At 35.7% G+C, this 20,714-nt stretch overlaps 2 protein-coding genes across 3 annotated transcripts in view; one reads left to right on the top strand and one right to left on the bottom strand.

Moving 5' to 3' along the window:
* The window catches only part of LOC108563154 (methionine aminopeptidase 1D, mitochondrial), a 5,346-nt gene extending 4,225 nt beyond the window's left edge, over positions 1 to 1,121 (top strand). The window contains exons 5-6 of the mRNA XM_017921752.1: positions 19 to 280; positions 340 to 1,121. Coding sequence (XP_017777241.1) covers positions 19 to 280; positions 340 to 536 — 459 coding nt within the window. The 3' untranslated portion in view covers positions 537 to 1,121. The remainder of the gene's footprint in view (positions 1 to 18; positions 281 to 339) is intronic.
* LOC108563151 (paired amphipathic helix protein Sin3b) lies at positions 1,014 to 20,714 on the bottom strand. Of its 2 annotated transcripts, none has more exons than XM_017921748.1 (8): positions 20,092 to 20,714; positions 9,916 to 11,021; positions 7,287 to 7,781; positions 6,341 to 7,222; positions 6,040 to 6,280; positions 5,747 to 5,955; positions 4,405 to 5,430; positions 1,014 to 2,265 (listed from the first exon to the last, which is right to left on the bottom strand). In XM_017921748.1, exons 2-8 carry the CDS (start codon positions 10,999 to 11,001, stop codon positions 2,029 to 2,031), a joined length of 4,176 nt encoding a protein of 1,391 aa, XP_017777237.1. In that variant the 5' UTR covers positions 11,002 to 11,021; positions 20,092 to 20,714; the 3' UTR covers positions 1,014 to 2,028. The 2 variants fall into 2 exon arrangements, with proteins under 2 accessions (XP_017777237.1, XP_017777238.1); XM_017921749.1 differs by lacking the exon at positions 20,092 to 20,714 and adding an exon at positions 12,950 to 13,868.

The following is a 20,714-nucleotide window of genomic DNA, read 5'->3' as shown; positions in this document are numbered from 1 at the left end:
CTCGGTGATGAATCAAAGGTACTCTATAATGGTTACCATGGGGATTGCTCGAAAACGTATCTAGTGGGCAACGTTGACAAGGCAGGGCGGGATCTAGTGCGCGCTTCCGAAATATGCCTGGATGAGTCCATAAAGCTTTGCAGGCCCGGCACAAAGTTCAACACGTTGGGCTGTTTCATAGAACAAAGGGCGTACGAGCTGGGCTTCAATATAGTGCCCTGCTTCGCCGGCCACGGCATCGGGAGCTATTTCCACGGACCCCCCGACATTTACCATTTCAGTGAATAAGCAAACAGTTGGTTACCCACAAAGCACAATATTCTAATCATGCTTTTGCAGCGAATGACTTTAAGGGCGTCATGTTATCCGGGATGACGTTCACGGTAGAGCCGATCCTGACGCAAGGCCGCAGGGAAATCGAGATACAGGAAGACGATTGGACGGCGGTGACGGTCGATAATGCACGGACTGCCCAATTCGAGCACACGATTCTCATAACCGAAGACGGTCATGAAATATTAACATTACCTTCTTGATATCCGCCTGAAATCATAAATGTAAAGTAAATAAGCACAAAACTGAATAAAAATGAAATAAGGAAAACTTCATAAAGTATTTATAATGGTATTTACAGTGTACAAGTTTTTTTTTTCTTTTCTATTTTTTCCAACTGTTACTGGGGAGCTCTCGTGAAAACAAGGTCTTAATTTTCATTATTGTTGATATATATATTTTTTTTTTGGCAATAATTCTTAAATCAAAAATTGGAATGCATATATTTCATGCTGTATTATTATTTCTGTGAGACTGTTTTCACCATAGCTCTCTAGTCGTCCGCTTTTCTTTACAGGTAATATATTTACAAAAGTGGGCAAAAAAATGCTGACATATCGTATGTACAATTTTTTTTTTCTTGAATTCCATGGTGGTCAATGTTGCCTATTTGTTTTCTTTCTACTACGTTTCTACAGATTTTCCTCACATTATCGCGCATCTAGATATATTATAAAAAATATAATTATATGTATATCATTCTTTGTACTTAGTTACGATAAGTGCCTTGAGGTATAAAATATATTGCAATGTTTCATTATTGTAATATTTACACACAAGTTTTAGAAGTTCATGTTTTTGGAAGCACAATTTGTAAATGACAACGAATATAATAAGAGAGAACAAAGGAGACAGCAAGGAAAAAGAAAATAAACTAATAAATAAGAACAAAACTAAAATAAGAAATTAATAATAGTGGCGAGGAGCTTCTCTTCTTCATATTTTTTTCTGGGATATGTCAACATTAAGTTTACTTAACTAGTAATTTTTTTGGCAATTTCATTTCTCTTTTCGTTCAAAAATAACCTTTTTGTACTATAAATAAATAAAAAGTAAAGGTGGGAAAACACAACTAATCCAAAATTTCAAGTACGACAAAATGCTTAACAAGAAAATGAAAAACTTTAATTTGCTGCAGTCAACATCGACGTCGAAGGGCGTGGAATCTTCAATTTCACAACATTAAAAAAAACAAGTACACCTATTGGATTGGTTCTTACAGTTAAGTTGATATCACTTCATTATATATATGTATATAAAAAAACGAAAATTATATATGTATCAAATAAATAACAAATAGAAGAACTTATAGAGATTTGTGCAAACGAAAGATAGTTGTGAATTGCTGCAATGAAAAATGAGATTTAAACACCAGAACATGTACATATGCAAACCTTTTTGTATAAAGAAGCCGTAGAGGGGCTTAGTTAACACAGAAAACTTGTTTGAAACACATACTGCACGGATATAGCAGCTATAGTTAATACGGTAAACAGAGACTGAGGGAGAGGGGGCGAGTGAGAGAGATCTCAAGAAATTTGGGCTTTCAACTTAGAAACAAAGAAAAATCGCCAAGGAACTGAACGTATCCCGCAAACAAAAAAAGAAAGATGTTTACAACTTTAAACAAAAAATAATAATAAAAAAAATAGTATAGAAGGTGAAACAACAAAATAATTAGTTGAGGTTGGATTTTCACGAGTCCAAACTCTCCAACCGGTCAACTTTGTATCGGTTGTAAACGGCGTAGGGCGTTCTGTTCAGGTCGTTATTCGTTAAGACACGTGTCCTATTTTGCACTACATCTTCACCACGCCCCATCAGCCAATCCGTGCACTGTTTGCTCTGCGATTCACTCACGTTAACTGACACCCACTTTTTACACCAACTGCGAAAACGGTTCGCTTTAAATTTCGTTACCGAGGGATGACTCTGAAACAAAAAGAAAAAAGAAATAAAAAATCAAAATTCCCAAAAACAAAAAAAAAAGTAACGAGTAACGAGGTCAAGTTTTTGGGGGTTCGCTTCAAATAGTGAACATCAGAAGTCAAAAACACACTTCACACTTGTTCATATTTTTGTCAGCGAACTGAAAATTGAAAATAATAAAAAAAAAACGCAAATAAAAAAAAACAAATACAACACAATAAACAAAACAAAATAACAGATGAAGTTTTAAAGAAAAAAAAGAAAAATGTTTGGATGATGTGACGTAATGTTGAGAAGCGTTAAAAGGAAAACAAAACCATAAGTATAATAACTGAACATAACAAAAAATAATCAATAATATAATCTAAGCAAATATAAAAAAGGTAATTGTAATTAGAAAAGTACAACTTTTATATTCTTTTTATTAATTATAATCATATTTACAAGGAAAAAGATACTTGTTTGTTTTCTTCTTGTTTTTTTTTTTGTAAATTCATCTTCACTTTTTTTTATTTTTATTCTCTTTTCATCATTTCATATATAAATAACATTTTTGTTTGTAATAATCTCTCAATCTTTCACATACTCTTCCACAACCAAAAAAATCTCACAACAAAACAAACTATTTTATATATACACAATTGTTTCGTTAAAAAAAGTTTAAATAAATCTTTTAAATATTTAAAAAAAAAAATTTAGCCTAAGAAACTCGATCTCATGAAGTACAAAATTTAGCCTATAAAAATGTTTCATAACCCACCCTTGGCTACTATAAAAAATATATATATATATATTATACATTTAAATCAAAGAAAATAAAAATATTGCACTAAACATAAAGACAGAATAATGGTTAAATAAAATTAAAATTATATATATATATTACATATCGTTTCATATTTAAGCACAAAAGAGAAAAAAATAATACAAATACAAATATATAGCATATATTTTTCCTTTCCTTTTTCTTTTGTTTGTTTATATAATCATATTATCAAAAGGCAGCCTAAACGCGAGATCGTGACTATCTCATGAACACAAAAGTTGTTGGAATTCATATTAATTGCTTTTCGTTTCGTAAATAAAGATGGTTCATAAAATTAAAATAAAATAAGTTTCTAGAATGAGGAGGAAAGTATAATGAATAATAATAATACACAACAGCATGTATAGAAAATGTAACTCATCAAATGGAAGCGAAATTAAGTCTGCAAATAAACATCGAACTTTGTTCATTTTTTTTTCATATCGTATAAATGAAAACAGAGAAAGAAAAACGGTTCATGAACATTGGATTGGAGTTTGCCATGCCAACAATGAACTGAAATACTGATTGTTCGATTGCGTTAAAAGCGGTCAATTAATAATAAATGTTTTATAACTTATGTGAATTCTCAAAAATAACAGAATTCATAATTAAACGGTCTACTTAGATCACAAGGTCATTTGCTCGTTGTTATTATTGAATGTGATTAGTTGATTAGTAGTACTTGGACATTATTAACATTATGCAAGACGTGTAAACTTATAACTTACATTTTACAGTAGATTCATTATTTCAATAATTACTATTATTACAAGACTTATTATTTTTGTCTTCGTAATATCATTATATGCAGTAAATCTATAATTAACAAATGAAATACGAGACGAGTTTACCAATAATCTGAAAGGTTAATGTTTAACCTTTTGACAAAATTAGTTATATCCTAGCTTCTAACGAGATTCATTCAATTGCCAACAAATTTGTATTGTTCTTTAAAGTATAACGAATATCGTTTTTCTTTTCAAATTAAAACAGTTCTATAAAATTTTAATTGATTACAACAGTAATTATTGCGAAATCTATTGTTCACGTTATTGCAACGATTAAAATTACAAGTAAAAACATTTTCAATTCTACGAAGACAATTACCGAACAAGTAGACATCATCGAGCATTGACGCATGCAAATGCACGTCATGAACGTACTTTCATATTAATTAAGAAACAATCTTGCATAATCTTAATCAGGAAAATAGCTATTTTTCTTTCTCTTGTTTGTGATGTATTAATAAATGCTTTGTTGTTAGTTAAATCAAGAAGTATTGAAATCATTATTAAAGAAATAAAAGTAAAAAAAAAGTATTAAAATTAACTTACTTGTTTGGCTCTGGTCAAGGCACTTCGTTTATACAGAAAACTGTCTTTATTAGCTACATATACAATTTTGGAATCGGCAGCATTAAATCTGCACTGGGTCTCGTCGGATACATCGTAGTCGCGGTGTTCGGTTTGGTCGCGCTCCGGAGGCGCCCTCTGATTGAGTTTACGCTCTAGCTCTTCCTCGAGAGAGTTCAGCCTCTTATCCCCGCCGTTATTGTCGTCCTCACCAACACCACTTCCACCAACACTACCTGAACCGTTTTTATCGTTACACGCGACACTGTTTCGCCGTTTGCCACTGTTCTTCTTATTATATTTTCTCATGTTCCTGCTGAGGTACAAAGGCAAAGATGGCTTTGACTCTACGTTCGTACAGTCCGCGTAGTTTTCTTTATAGGTGCTCCATTTCTTAGTCTCCTCGAATTTCTTGAGCTCCTCAGTGTCGGTGTCGATCATTTCGATTGTCATTCGACCGTCACGCTTATAAATATACAATTTGAAGCAGTTCTCATCTTGAACTGCCCTCTCTATTGTGTGTTGATACATGAGTTCCTGATGCAATCGTCGGTGTGCCGTCGCACACGCTCCTCCGCATGAGCCCCGCTTTTGTTCCTTCTGGAAGACCTCCATACACGTGATGGCTATCCTCTCCGACACGCAATGCTGCAGCTGCCGCACACCATTCGACACAACCTTGTCCAATGTGAAAGCGATGTAGGCATGAATTCCGAACATCTCCCGTAAGGTGTCTTCGTAGGAGTTGGATTCCATGTTGCCGTCGAGCAAATTTTTAACCATATCTAAAAATGCTGGGTAGTATGACTCGACTTCTATTTGAGGTTTTGGCTTCAGGCGAAGGGCAACTGCTGTACTCTCTCTCCTGCTGGTCTTTTGCTTCCGCTCCTCTTCGGCTAACTTCACCGCTCGGTCGTAGATTTTTGCCAAACGTTCGCACAGAATCGCATGTAGTCGAAGAAACAGATACCAACTATTGCTCGCCATGAAGACTGTATAAGATTCATCCTACAAATAAATAAATATTAATATATATTTTAAAAAATATTAAATTAAATACTTTGATAGTTTATATTATTTTTTTATAAAATGTATTTATATAGATACACAGCAGACAATGACTTCTCAATAAATACATCGCATAATCTTAAAGCAATAAATTACGTTGACGTCTCGACGATAAGTTACAACACCATAAACAGTCCTTTGTTTTAGATGCAAACCTCCACGCTTCATTAAACTATATTATTTTACTGCGGCACATAACGAATGAACGTTGCAACGTTGCTTTTAGGTTCTACTTAAGAAACATGATTACACTTACGGGGTCAGTTGTTTGGGCGTGCAGTGGAACTTTAATGTCCTCTTCCTTGATATCGATCAGCTCCTCGGGTTTAATATCAACAGTGTCCGAAGTATCACCGCCGCTAGCTCGGACAGGTGATTTACCAGGACTTGAATTTCCTTTCTTCTTCACTTCTTCTTTGCTAGACGAACTCGAATTGGGACTTTCGTTTCCTTCTTCCTTGTCATCTAATTGAAAAAAAAAATAATAATTCATTAGAATAGGTGTTACTAAAGTATAGTAATAAAAAAGAAAATAGGATAATGTCTTACCATCATCTTCTCTTTCGTCGTCGCTAAGTTGCTGACGCGGATAGAAAAAGAGGTCGGGTACGAATTGTCGCAGAATATGCTTAATCCTACGTTTTTCGCCCTTTTGAACTCCTGTCTGCCTCTTAACATGATGGATGAGAAGATTGGCAGCATCATCAAGAATGGAGCGATCACGGTAGACACACACTAAATGCGGGCCAACTATGGGATCGATTTGACCTTCATCATTTTGTTCATTTCTCTGAAAAGAAGCAAATAATTATTACCGTGCATACTAAAGATAAAAACATTTTTAACTTACTTCTTCAAAAATCGTTTCTATTTCTTGAAAGAGGCTCTTTGAGCGAAAAGCCTTTGTGTCATTTTGTTTAAAATTAATGCCCTGATAATCAAGACTTTTCAAATAGTGCTTTTCATTTTGCTCTCGCCAGATCTTATTGAAACCCTTCTGCGCTTCTCGCCACTCTTCTTCCTTGGCTTTGAGCCGTCGCAGCACCACTGGTACGGCAACTGCTGGATTTCTTTTTAAACCATCTATGATATCTTGAGCTTTCTCTCCATAGATTCGCCGGAGAGCTTTCTGGTGGAGAATCGGCGAAGACCCGCCAAGACAATCATCCAGGCGATATTTGGCCACGTCCTCAGCATTCATTCTGTTCAGCTTTTTAGCAACGCCTTCCAAAACTCGGATGGTCGACGCATTTGTTTCGATAACCACGTCTAATTCAAATCGCTCGTCTTCGCACCTGTACATGTATTCTTCGTATTGATTCTTTCGTGAACCAACGAACGAACTATCCTCCGACCATGTCGGAAACGAGACCAACTCATTGTTAAGAACATCATGGCACAAATCCGTCCATCCAGAAAACGTAAGACCCTTTTGCGATGGAGGAATTACACAGTAGCTGGCGCCAAAACGTTCAGCCGTCGAGTAATCAACGTCATGGACATGTTCCGCGCCCAGAGGCCGGTCAGGTCTTGCGTTGCTGTTAAAAGATACGGGCTCAACGTCATGCTGACCGACAAATTCACGAAACCAACGCATTAATTCCGGGAACTTACTCAAAAAGGGCATTACTAATTGCACCAGTTCGCTTTTAGATACGATCTCGTTATTGAATAAAGTTAGCAGCCTTAAAAAATTGTTGTAAACGTCTTGAGATCGAAGCGCCTTCCTCACCTGTGAAACAATGGATACAATAGTTAATAATATGTTTCAAACGAAAGTCTATTAAAGAATTTACCTTGTCGAAGAAAGCATATTCATTCAATGTACCATATTTTCCTGCTTCTGCTAATGTGACGTCCCGGCACGAAGACATTTTATGCTTCTTTGGAGGCGGGGCCTCCCTTATGGTGCTCGGGTAAGGCGGCGATCTTTTTACCTGCACAGACATATGACCAGGCTTATGGGACAGATGCCTCTCCGGAATGTGATCTCTGTACGATTTACTTGTTTGCAGAGTCTTTTTAACATTGGAGCTTGGCATATGATCAGAAAGCGGCGCTGGTGTAATGTGACTAGTCGCGTCCGGCAAAAATTGCCCAAACTCGGCCAAAAGGTCACTCTGATTCTCAAATAACTTCGCCACTTGGCTATAAACTTCTTGCTCGGTGAGATGTTTGCCTCCTCCGCTTGAGCTCTGGGATGTTTCCTTTAGGGTTCGCTGTTCCTTTTGGTACGTGTGAAGAATCTCCAGAAACCGCTTGTACTTTTCTGGCTGTGATTGGAAGCGGTTCTGTGAAAGAAAAATAAATATTGTTCAATGTTTGCGCGCGAAATTAAAGCACTACTTATAACAGTGTTTCCAATATGTTGATACCATTGTGTTGACACAAGATAAGCAGAACAGTAAGTACAAAAAAATCAACAACGTGGATTTGTTTCGAAACGAATGACTAACTCCTATTACATTTGTCTGGCACATATTCACGCAAACATATAGGCGATTTCCTTGATTAACCAATTGTTTTTATTAGATACAAATCAATAAATACATTTCCGATGTAACCCAAATACTAATTACGTCCAATTAATTATATGGAACCTAGCTAGATAATTATAATCACAATAATATTCAAATTAAATTATAATTAATTATCCATAGATGATAAATCCATCCTTGACATTATATAATTCGTAATTTTCGGTAAATGTTTAGTATATTTCGAACGACATAATAGACTAATTAAAGTTAAATACTGTATAAACAAACTTTATAATTATAAACGTAACCTATGACATTCCTAAAGATAAATTGCAAGCATCTCGCTACGAAAACACACTACAAATCTTTAAATCTTTGTTTACATTTGTAAAAAAAAGTCGTTCACATATTACATAACGAATGTCAGTAATATACAGCCGTTATATTTGCAATTCATTATATTATTAATAGTAAAATACTGTTTACGATGAAATTACATTTCTATTTGCAGTTCCTTCCAAACGTAACGCGTACTAATAATATTCTTAAAATAAAACGTAACTTAGAAAGCAACAAACTGCCATTCACAAACATTGTCAAAACGTGTTTTAAAAACCTTGAAATAGTTTTCTCCAAGTATTTTTAATTTTTGCGCAACAATTATTCATTAAAAATTGATATTTCAATACATATCATGTTTTATATATTTATATTCAATAAAAGCATATCCATATTGAGTAACTTTTTTCTGAAGATCATTGTATATTTATAGCTCGTCTCATTTGCATTACAGCTCCGTATCGTGATTCTACTTGTTTCCCACTTGCAGAACGATGGAAAGCACTTTCGTCATACATTATTCAAATGTGCTGAACTTATACTCTTATTTTTAAGTATAAGTTTTATATCATTTTACTTACAGAAATACATAACTGTTGAAGAAATAAAGAACATGACGAACAACGTAATAACGTCTGTTTAATCTCGCACTAGCCGATCCTAGAGGTTAACTTTCCATTTATGCGTGATCTGCGTATAAACTTACTTACATTTGGCTAACTAATATAGAGAAAATTAAGTCGATGGGAAATAAAAGTAGAATTCGCAGTAGAATTCATTTTATTATGAATCACGACTTTGTATTCGATTGCTGATTATTTAATTATCAGTATCATTTAACATTATTGTATTATAGTAGTCAAAAGTAATACCATATAGTGATTATAATTTAAATCATTTTAAACTATGTTCTACTTCAATAATATTATTAGATTATGTAATCATTTGTTTAGGTCAGTCAAAATATATTTGATTGGTCTAAATATATACTATTAATACATAGATAACAATTTTATCGAATTCTAAATCATTTGTTTTGTCCATTATTGACACGTACTTGAATATTATCATTTTCAGTTGGAGCAAAAACTGAAGTCAATAGCCATTATATTCAATTTTAGTATTATTATTTTATGAATATTAAGAATCTGCAGATAAATTGATCTAATAATTCATAAACTTTAATTTATAATTATAAATAAATTAATTATAATATTAGATGAATTTTATTTTGGTATGAAATTAAAAATAGAGTGCTGCTGTAGTTTAAAGTAAATTTAGGTGTAGTAGTTTGGAAAGTATTGAATGGTATTGTTGAATTTCAATCGAAAAGCAAATAACTTGTTCATTGTTATTTCAAACAGTGGCTTCAGTTTGGACAACTACTGATTTAGCCTATTTGTATGCTCATCATGTGGAGATGCACACACATATACACAATGCTAGTTTTTTTTTCTATGAACCTCAGGAAAGAATAACAAGCAATTCTTTCACAAAACTTTTCACAAACCATACATTCTTCAAATGCAAATAGCAGTGTATTCAATCGAGTTATTATATTCATATAGGAGCGCGCACATTTGAATAGAGTTCAATGGATCTTTACCTTTATTTTGTTGACGTAGTTTATGGCATGGTTGAACTCGACCGGCTGATTTTGCGGGGTCTCCACGTGACCGCCTTGAAGGGCTTGTGTGACGGCAGCTTGGGCGGCAGAAAGTGTTAGTGCGTTGTGGGCTGCTGTCGAATTGTTGTGAATGTTTGAGGTAGCATTGTATCCGGAGGACGAATGCATAACGGGAGTGTTAGTAGGTGCTTGGGGCGGCACCGTGGTGGTAACGTGGGACGATATTATAAGGGGCTGTTGTTGTTGCGGCTGCTGCTGCTGCGGTGGTGGCTGAGGTGGTGGTTGTTGCTGTTGTTGCTGGGGTTGCTGAGTGGGAGTAATGGGAGATTGGCTCATACTGCTGATGCTGCTACTCATGTTACTACTATGTATTATCGTTCCAGAACCGCTCAGTATCATGGACGGCTTTTGGTGCTGGGGATCTGACATCAAAGTACCAGTTGGACTGGGAACACTCACAGACACCTGATAGTCATATCCACGCTCGTTCCTCTGCACTTCGATCTTGTAGCCCGGGGGTAAGAAGGTATTGAAACCAACAATCAGCTCCGGGTAACCTTTGAACAGGTTGGACACCCTTTGGATCACGCCGGGCGTGTCAATCGATTGGCTTTTAAACTCTTTCATAATGTCCAGAAAGTCATTGTACACTTGGGGCTTGTCGTTGAATTTAAATTTCACCATGTCTAAATAAGATAACGCGTCTTCGACTTTGAGACGTTGAAAACTGTTGCCGGGAGACTGCTGTTGCTGAGGGCCCTGCGGTGGGGCAGTGGGAGGCGAAGCGCCCTTAGACCTGACCTGCGAGTGGCCGCCCATCGCCAAGGGCTGCATAGCCTGGGGTTTGCCCGCGTGGGGCGCCGCGACGGCTGGCATCGCCCCGTAATTAACGGTCGGTGTTGATGAATAGATGCCCGACTGCATTCCCTCCGCCACTACCTTCACTGTCCCTGCACTCGTGAACGAGAGCCCCGATGACCCCGTCGTATTTGGCAATGATGAACGATACAGGCTACTTGGAGGTCCGCTTCCTTCCTTTACTGTCTCGTCACGCAAACGTTTCATTTCAAATCACATTTGAACGGCTAAAAACAAAAAGAAAAACAACTCATTACTAACCTAATATCATCAAAACTAGAACTAATTTTATACTAAAAATTACCGCATTAATTCACATTACATGTTGTAACTTAATTAAAGCCATTAATTAGCAGGCATTCAATTTTAATTTTCAAGAAATTTGAATCCTGACAATAACTTTATAAAAATGATAGAAAAAAATAAAAAAAACCAATATGTGAATTCATTTCATCATAGCACAATAAAGCTAATGCGGAAGTTATGGAAATTCTATTAAAATTACCAGTAACTATAAAACCAATTGCAATTAACTTTATATTACATACCGTGAAGCAATTGAAGATCATATTCACTTTTTAAATAATTGAAAATTAACTTTAACAATACTTTCATAAAAATGAAGTTATATGTACAAAGTACAACATCAACTATAAAACAAAATTCATTTAATTAATATTAGAAGTTGAAGGTACAAAGTACATAATAAAAAAAGAAAGCAATAACTGGAGATTAGCCAAAAGAGCACGTATTAGAAATTCGAAAATAATTGAATCATGTACTATCTTTGTTTGAATTACTTTAAGTTGAAATTTGATTGTACATTCGTACTTACTATAGTAATTTATAAGTGAATATTCTGGTATGATTTTGGAATTATGACAGAATATTTGTAATTATTATATCAATCTTAAAAATAATGCCCATGAAGATAAAACTGAAAATTCAGCAGTCCAATAAGAATCTAGTTCATATAATAAGTTATATATTATAACAAGATTTTTTAAATTTATGTAAGAGCAAAAAAATAGTTAGAAAGAACACATTTGTCGCTAATAAAGATAATTTATTTAGTTAAGCAGAAAGAAATAATTGAAGAACGAAAACAAGTAGCAACTTCCGATTTGCAAATTGCGTTGGCAGTATTGTAAGACTTCTTGCAAATCGAGTGAAAGGCAATGAGCAAGATGAGTCATTGCCATTGACGCATTGAAAATTTGCCCACGCGTCCGAAACCGCGGAGATGCTGCTGATCAGAAAATAATTTTTGAAAACGTAAAAAATGTCATCGTAGGTATGCGAGAGGTTTAAATGGTAAAGAGTACTCGTCGAGTTGCGCTCGCACAAATACACAAAAGAGTTATTTATCGATCCAGTTAGCTTATTTTTACGCAACATGCAGTCGCGAGAAGTGGAAGCAGCAGCCAGAGCACCTCTTTCCACACCGGTTTTCGGGAAGAGGAGGCGTGGTGGCGGGGGCGGGATGTGACCATCCACCTATCTATCCAACAAGGATACCGGGAGGCGCGCAATAAAAAAGAAGAGCTTGCCGTGCGGTGTGTGTGTCTGCTTCAGCTGATCCGACACGCCCACGTTTTTTCAGACGTAAACAAACCGGCGGCGGAGGTAAAGAGAGAAAGGCTGATCTCTGCAGATCGGGCAACGTCGCGTCGTCTCCTTTAACAACAACGCAATTAGAAGAAGCGTTAACAACAATACCGCGATTTCTAAATGATCAGCTGGTTATGATGGGCAATTGCGGCCGCCCCGGTATTTTTAGAATGCCCCGCGACTTTTTGTCCGTTCAGAGGACGGAAATAGGCCTGTCCAGATTTTCATTGCGATGATGGTCCCTCTTTCTTGGGCGGCGCTCAGATCTCGTTACGCGCCTACAAAGTTGGGCATTGTGTTGTTGGGCTGCGCAGGTGGAAATCGGCGAGAGAAACGTGTGTTGTTGTAAACTGGTCCGAAACATTCTCTCTCCACGACCGAACAGGTTTAGTTAGACATATGTGTATGTGTGCGAGTATGGCTGGGTGCTATCTACTAGTTTGTGCCTGTGTGAAGAGTCGTCCCCTGGAGCAACTATGGATGGAGAAATATCCCTCGGATCGTTACTGCCTAAAAAAAAGGATACGGGGAGATCAAAACTTACATACGGCCTCCTCTTGCGACAGCATCATGTATCCGGCAAGTGATAGCTAGCTGCGAGGAGCGCAACAAACAATCCGCGACACAAATATTTAATGGCGCAATACCAATGAGATGCCATATCTGCCTACTAGCAGCACTCTCTATGTGGTGAACCCGGTCGGTGCCAGACCGGTTAGAATACCTCGCACACAACGCATGGGAGCCAAAGAGTAGGCGAACGGCAACGTCGCCGCCTGCCCTCCACAGACCAGGACCGGCCCCGCCTCCCCCAACAACGGCGGCGACGACTACGGCGCTGTTGCGACATTTTCCCACCACCGCACGGCGAATCCCGCGCAACTTCCCCTTCGTTTATCACACTTTTATCTTTAGAACTTTAACCGCCAAACCTTCCATACTATATCCAAACAACACCGGTTATTTTGGCCAGCACCGATTACAATATCCATCCAGATAGAAGATTGTATACCACCACCTTTCTGGTACAATGTACCGTGTTATGGCCTCGATCTCTCTCTCTCTTACTCACACTCGCCTTTCCCAAATACAGTTCCTAATCATAAGCTCTGCTATATAGCCACAGGGAAGTGGGTACAATGAAAACAAAATATACCGTAATAACCGACATTAGTAAGTAACGTACGCACGATGCTAAAGCATGGTCATGAAATTACCTGGTTTCACCTAAAACTCATGCATATGAATCGCATTATGTAACACTTCCTGTGTTACTTTTTCGCGCGAAGGCGGTCTTAACCTGTATGATTTAAGTATACATTCTATGATTTAGCATTAACATTCTAATTGCAACTTCCAATTCTCGGATTACATTTTCTATTATATTTTATATGCCACTACGTATAAAAAATATTAATCCAAAATTCTCAACGAGATAACACCAACAGCTCTTTAATAAAAATTAAACATTATCTCAGACAGGTTAAAAAACTTGAAACGCGAATGGCCTTCAACTTTGTGTAATGTGCGATTAAAGGTCAAGATCTATAGAAGTAACCATTTTCCATAACAATTGTCAATTGATCATCATATGTTACAATATTTACGTGTAGTATAAAGACTCATTACTCGTCTATATTCTTATATTGCCATTTTACACATCTAGAGTTGATAATAATCACTGTGAAATTCATTTAACTATTGTAACTTATCAAACTTTAACTTCCTTACTCCTACATTTCTTTGAATGACCGACAGACGTTCTTTGTAGCTAAAACTTACTTTTCTAAGTTTAAAAAATAATTTTAATATTGTTATGTTATTTATTGTTATAATATGTTAAGGATCCCTTCCATATGTTGCTTATCTTTTGTAAGAATGTATTTATTGGTGAAATGAAAAGATTTATATTATTATGAATTAGAACTGCATCTAATCCATTCGACATGGAACGTTAAAAATATGAAAGTTATTTTAAGAATTATCTTAATTGTTTGTACATTTTTGCCTTCATACCTATATAAATGCAATGTTTGAACAATTCAATCTCTCGCAATTCCACGGATTTTAGAAATCGATTATAAAACAATATCCTTCCCCGATCGATTAGGATTTCACGCAACGGCGGCTTTTCTGATTCATCGCCGCACATTGTAATTTCTTATTACAAGAAGGGAAGAATGCAATTACCGAGAGGATGTCATTTCGCACTGCAACTGGGATTCACGGTATCGGCATCCGCCTAAAAACGGAACTGCCATTCGATTGATCAAATAAGAAGGAAGAGCATTAGACTCGTCGCAAACGCATGAACGTCAAAAGATCTAAATTGGCAAAAACTATAAATAAACTTACCGACCATCGACAAAGAGCTAGCTTAATGACCTGAACCGAGGCAGCGTCGGTAATTGCAATCTGAAGTCTATTTCATGCTCAGTAGTGAAAGAACAAAAGCGTGGAAGGTCGTCTTTGAGCAGTAGACGAAGGGATGGATTGTACTTATTAGCAGCAGGTTTTGATGAGTGGAAGCATTTTTATTGATACACGGATTGAAGTGCCAATTAGAATGGAAACATTTGTCCTCCAACAAATTCCGATTTATAATACGTTCTTCCCCAAGTGCGCTTTCCAACTCGCACAACGGAGAAAAGGTCGAGGACTTCGCAAGAACCTAAAGGAAATTCTTGTGAAAAACACTGCAACAGACGTAAAATATATTTGTTGTTGTTATAAGTGTGGAATTTAATAATTTATTAAATTTGTTGTTCGATAATCATATGACTAGTCTTTTGAAGCTTGCGGCGAAAACTCCTTTGAGCTACGCTTAAAAATAGCAAATAACTGTCACTCAAACGCACGCACCAACAACTACAGTATTTGGTTATACTTTTTAAACGATAGAACGAACCAATAAAGTTGCTCGGAACTTCTATGTTGTGGGCATTAATTCCAGCTGCATGCCGTGCTACCAAGCTAAATAATTAAAATAATTAATGGCTAATTGAGTAACCCAACAGGCTGTTGACTTTGGAGTAAATCCGGCTTACTGTACGTTTAATACTCACTCCTCGGATAATTATTATCGGAAGCTCTCGCAGTAAAATTATTTTTGTAATAAAAATAATAATAACTTGCACGCCGGTTGGTGTCCATGGAGTAAACTGATATTTCACAAATATAAAGATACTAATGATGATGATTTGATACATTAAATTGAAAACCTACTAAAATATATATTAGAAACAACTGCATAACCTTTGCCAACTGGTCTTAAAGAGAATGGCGCACTAGATGAATGGAGACAATTTGCTAAAGTATCAAGTTATCACACTTCATAATATAATTGATTGAAGGAAATAAATTCTCCTTAATAAAATGTAAATGTTTATTTTCATTTCTTGTAGACACACGTAGAAAATAATCTTTTTGAAAATTGTATTTACTACTTCCAAATTGGTATAAATTCAAGGATTTTTACGTAAACAACATTCGGTACTTGTAACACACTTTACCATACCCTGGCTATTTTCATACCAATAAAGGGTGCGATACCTTTGATCCACAAACTAAGAATACATTTTATTATAAACGTAGTGTTATATTTTGTAGCCTTTGGACAATTGAATAAACACGAGTGTTTAATATTTTAGTACCTTATTCCATATATAGTAACCTTCCGCAATGATTTTCCGGATGTAAATTTGTCAATAAACTGATAACAAACTTACTTATCTCATGGAAATTCATATTAGTTTTGTATAAATGATTAGATTAGAAATAAAATGTATATCAAGTTTATCTTGAATTTGAACAATAGCATTAAAATGAAGAAATTATATAATAAAATTTGGTATATTTTAAATCGATTTAATTCTAACAAATTGAAAATAATTTGCATTCATGATAATTACAATTCATTCATTATTCTTGACAATTATTTTTGTTGACTTGCATTTACAAACATTTGTTATTTACATTTAAATATCCATAACAAGAAATTTTATAAATATTTAATATCTGAAATAAAAGATTATCTAAAAGATTATTATTATCTACTTCCCAATTGAGTACACCCCTACAATACTTTGTACAATAATTTGATATAATTCAGTATATCCGAGTAATTTCAGTTTTTGTGTTACCTTAGATAACAATATAAAGTATTTAGATTACCGATGATTGTGAATTAAAGTGCAGAAGCGAGTATTTATAGAAATATAGGCAATGCTTTTTTGTGTTTTCCTTGTTGAAATTCAATAGAAACTCCATTGGAACCCCGCAGCATATTTCATGGAATATTGATTTGTACTACAATGTGAAAAGAAAAAAAAACAGGTAGGAACAGTTCAAAGCCATTCATGCAAGTGAACAAAAAAAAGTAGAGGAAAAATAGTATGCAGATCCCAAATCCCATTACAGCAACTTTTACTAGCTTTCTCTGATCAAAAAAAGTAATAGTATACGTTAAATTCATTCAAAGGCTAAAAATAACTTTGTAGTTATTTTTAGACTAAGTAAATTAAAAAAACTGGTAGTGACCGTTCAAATAATTTTATAATTCATGTGCTATAAATGAATCAGATTAAACTTACTACGTCTTTTATTTCGGAAATAAATTCCTATAACATTTGGTTGCATAAAAGGCAACTTCTGAGAACTCTTCTATATACCAATAACGTAGTAGTAGGTAGATGTAATAATAAAAATACGAATTTGTAAATCAAGCAGATACAAATGTTATTGAATTCTCTCTTACATAACTCGGAAGCCGTCGAATCCCGACTTGCAATCAAATATTTAACAGGACGTTGCAGTTTTATTGTCGGATTGTGCAAACATTCGGTAAACTTAGGAAAGCAAACAATCAACAATAGTTATAATTGATACAACGTAAAAATATATATAATATGTAGGCACTCAGTAAAATAAGGTATAAAATGAACAAACATACATTAAGGAAAGGCCAGCTGCAAAACTCAGTGAACCAAAGATGCGAGTCTGGATTTTCCAGACTTCGTGCCACTATTTTATAGCATGTACACAGGTATATTTTAATAATAATTGAATGTTAGAAAAAACATGATACAGTTGTTTAAACAATGAATCTGTATATGAAAAATAATTCATAACGTAACAACAATAAAGTATATTTACTGTGGGATCTTATAGGTCTGAATTGTGGTAGGCGCCGGATGAAACTGAAAATGTATTGTATTTAAATTTAAACGATTTAAATTGAAGACAAAGGTTTGAAATATTTACATACAAATAAAATCTAATATTAAATAATATCAATATAATTGATAGATTAACAAGATTAATTATACCAATTACAATAATAGTAAACAGTACTAAAGATGAAAAAACCTCCCGAAATTGAACTGAAGGAAATACAAATATATATTTATTTAAAAAAATCTTTATTAAGGAAAAATAACTAGATATATTATCCCTGAATTTTTAAAATTCAATTTCAAAGTGATAGTTTATAAAATTAAATAAAGAACTATAAACTTGTAAAGACAGGTTTAATTTTATATTCAACATCACACGTATGATGATTCACTTAAAGCCAGACCAAATTACTGTAACGAAAATTCCAGATTTTTATGACTAGACATGAAAGTTACACGAATCTACACAAACAATATACAACAATTGGTATCTCTAAGAAGCAAAACTTTAATAAAAATAATTATTAAATATTTCATTGTATAATTTTATTATCAATAAAATCAATAATTTTAATATTCAATAATTTTTACGCAAACTATTAAATCATCTTTAAGTAATATTTCACAATATTTATACAGCATAGTAGTGGTAAACTCGTTATGAATTGTTATTTATCATTTGCAATTAATTTTTTGGATTGTACTAAATGCAATTAGTTACTGGAATGGAATTCCTGGTTCACTGGCCTTATACAAAATTAAAATTTTTCCCTTGGTAGGATATAATCTTACATACAAAAGAAACTTTCTTATAGGAATCCGGCAAAATGTAAATATTCCAGTTTTTGAAATCATATTACATGTAGCTTCGAGGGGAGCCACCCCTCTGATTACTGAGAGAGGGAGGTGGTTTAAAGGGAGCATGAATATCAGCTGATGAAGTAGTAAAAGAATGAAATTCCTGTTACAGAAATAGTGAAGAAACGGACAAAGCAAATCTATAAATATTAGTTGGATTCTCGTTGAATATTACCAGAGTGGACGATTTTGAAGTTTCTTTTCCTTCACGTTAATTATTTATAGAATCTGGAAATTCTTAGCACCACTGGCGGCAATGATTTATTGCAAAAGTTAGGTTAGAAAGTAACGTATATAATATGAAGACGCAAAATAACAGTACTAAATTAACGTGTTGCGTCATTCGAAGAATATTTTTGGTATCCCACTAGAAGAGATCCGCGATGATTGTGCATCATATATAAAATACATAAGTATTGCTTTGAATGATCTGTATTTGTTTGTTGTTTATTTTTGTTGGTGTGTGTATTTTGGATGTAGTACTACGAGTTTATAAAAAAAGAGGTGTACGCTGGAGAAGGCAGGGAAAAGAATTTGTCATCGGGCGGGAAATGCGCGAGGCGGCAACCGTGCGTTTCTGGTAGGCTCCCGCGATCGCGTACTTGGCTCGCGATTGGCTGTGAACTGAATCGATTGAAAGAACGGCTGGGAGGGAAAAGGACGCATACCGAGGTGCAGGCGAGGTTGTCAGATCGTGCAGACCGTTAGGATCAAAATCGCTTGCCTTCGCTCTCCGTAAACAAATACAACAGGAACCGCACTGCACATCCACGCGAGAAAAATATATAATCCAAAAGGACTAGCCAACAAAAAAAAAACAGGATGACATTGGACGATTCCTATAAGAATCCCATAAAGGAAAATTGTTTACGTTTTTTTTGGTAGGTTATGAGTTTCCAACTTTTTTTTCTCTCCGTTCACGACGTTGGCCATTTAACATGTGTTATGGGGGGGAATCTTGTAAGCTTACATAATGACGGGGAAAATTGGTGATTCGGCTAGGTGCAGCGCCCCCCCGCGCAATCGATTTTGCAAAACTTGTCCCAGTGACACGAAAAAAAAACTTCTAAATTCCATCGCAGAAATTTAGAAAATCACCGGAACAGAGAACAACAAAAAATCAACGAAAGACGAGAGCAAAGCAAAAAAAAAAAGAACGAAGATCGTTGAGAGAGGCAACTTCGTTAACCCAGTTGCCAAGTGTTCATAATACAAAATCATGCTATCTTTTATAACACGCTGCGCACGGTTGCCAGGTCGAAATATCCGCAACGTTGCGATTACAACAAACAATGCCAAAATTGGCATTAAAAAAAAATACGAAAAAAAAAACGAACGAACGGTGGGAATAATGAGCGTGCGGAGCGCTTCAATTAGGATTTTTGTCAAATAAAAATAGAATCCCGAAATGCGGCACATACATACACACATGCCCGTGTTACCCCTTTGCGCCTCCCACTTGGACAACGCATCTAATTTTGGAACAACCCGCACGATTCCCGTAGTTCCGCGGCCGGAGCAAAGGGCCCCACCGAAATAACGGCCGATATCTTGCGGTCCCCGTATGGCCCCCATTCGTCCCCGGGGGACGCCTCTATCACCAGTGATATAAGCATTACCTAAGACGCCAATGCTCAGAAAATATGTCACTCACCTAACAGGAGCCTGCAGCGACGAAGCGGCACGGATTTCGATCGCCCGCGATGATCCCGCGACGCGGCCACACGGATGAAGCAACTTTGCACTGCGGAAACACGAATAAACACCGAAATGCATCAAAGTGAAATTCTGACACATCCTGTTGACAACCTCTCCCAACAATGACCGATTAGCGACTGGCCGCTTAAACATTTCAGAAGCTTGTTTGGGCGATTCCATTTCGACGGAACGGTCCAACGCGCCATCCTCGCTTTCACCGAATCCACCCTTTCGTTCATCCAATACCATTCATATCAACTCCATATGGGCGGAAAATACACAAAGACATCTCTACTCATGATGATTTCGTCAAATTTCATCGAAATTTCAAGAATTGAAATTTAAATTATGACCGACCACACACTCGATGCGAAATAGACTCGTCCTCTAGGTTCGTCCGACGTCCGTTGAGCTGGCCGCCAGTGGGCGCTGCCGGCGCTCGAGTTTTAAATTGTACCGCGAATTTAAAATAATGTAAACAGACCTTCGAATTGATTTGCAATGATACATGTGTCTTAGCACTCTCAAATTACTCCATCACCAACTCTTCCTAATTCAAATATAAACTATTCATATTCA

Source organism: Nicrophorus vespilloides, unplaced genomic scaffold, assembly GCF_001412225.1.
Source record: "Nicrophorus vespilloides isolate i.1.1-1 unplaced genomic scaffold, Nicve_v1.0, whole genome shotgun sequence".
In the NCBI taxonomy this organism is placed as follows: Eukaryota; Metazoa; Arthropoda; class Insecta; order Coleoptera; family Silphidae; genus Nicrophorus; species Nicrophorus vespilloides.
Note: the sequence above shows the minus strand (reverse complement) of the source record. Positions and strands in the feature narration are given on the sequence as shown.

Bases quoted from the DNA above. Each gene is read 5' to 3' on its own strand.
- LOC108563151 (XM_017921748.1), bottom strand. From the start codon at position 11,001: ATGAAACGTTTGCGTGACGAGACAGTAAAGGAAGGAAGCGGACCTCCA. The intron at 7,782-9,915 runs GTAAAGATCCAT...TTTCTTTCACAG, and splicing joins ACTACGTCAACAAAATAAAG to AACCGCTTCCAATCACAGCC. The intron at 2,266-4,404 runs GTAAGTTAATTT...TTTTTGTTTCAG, and splicing joins CCTTGACCAGAGCCAAACAA to AGTCATCCCTCGGTAACGAA.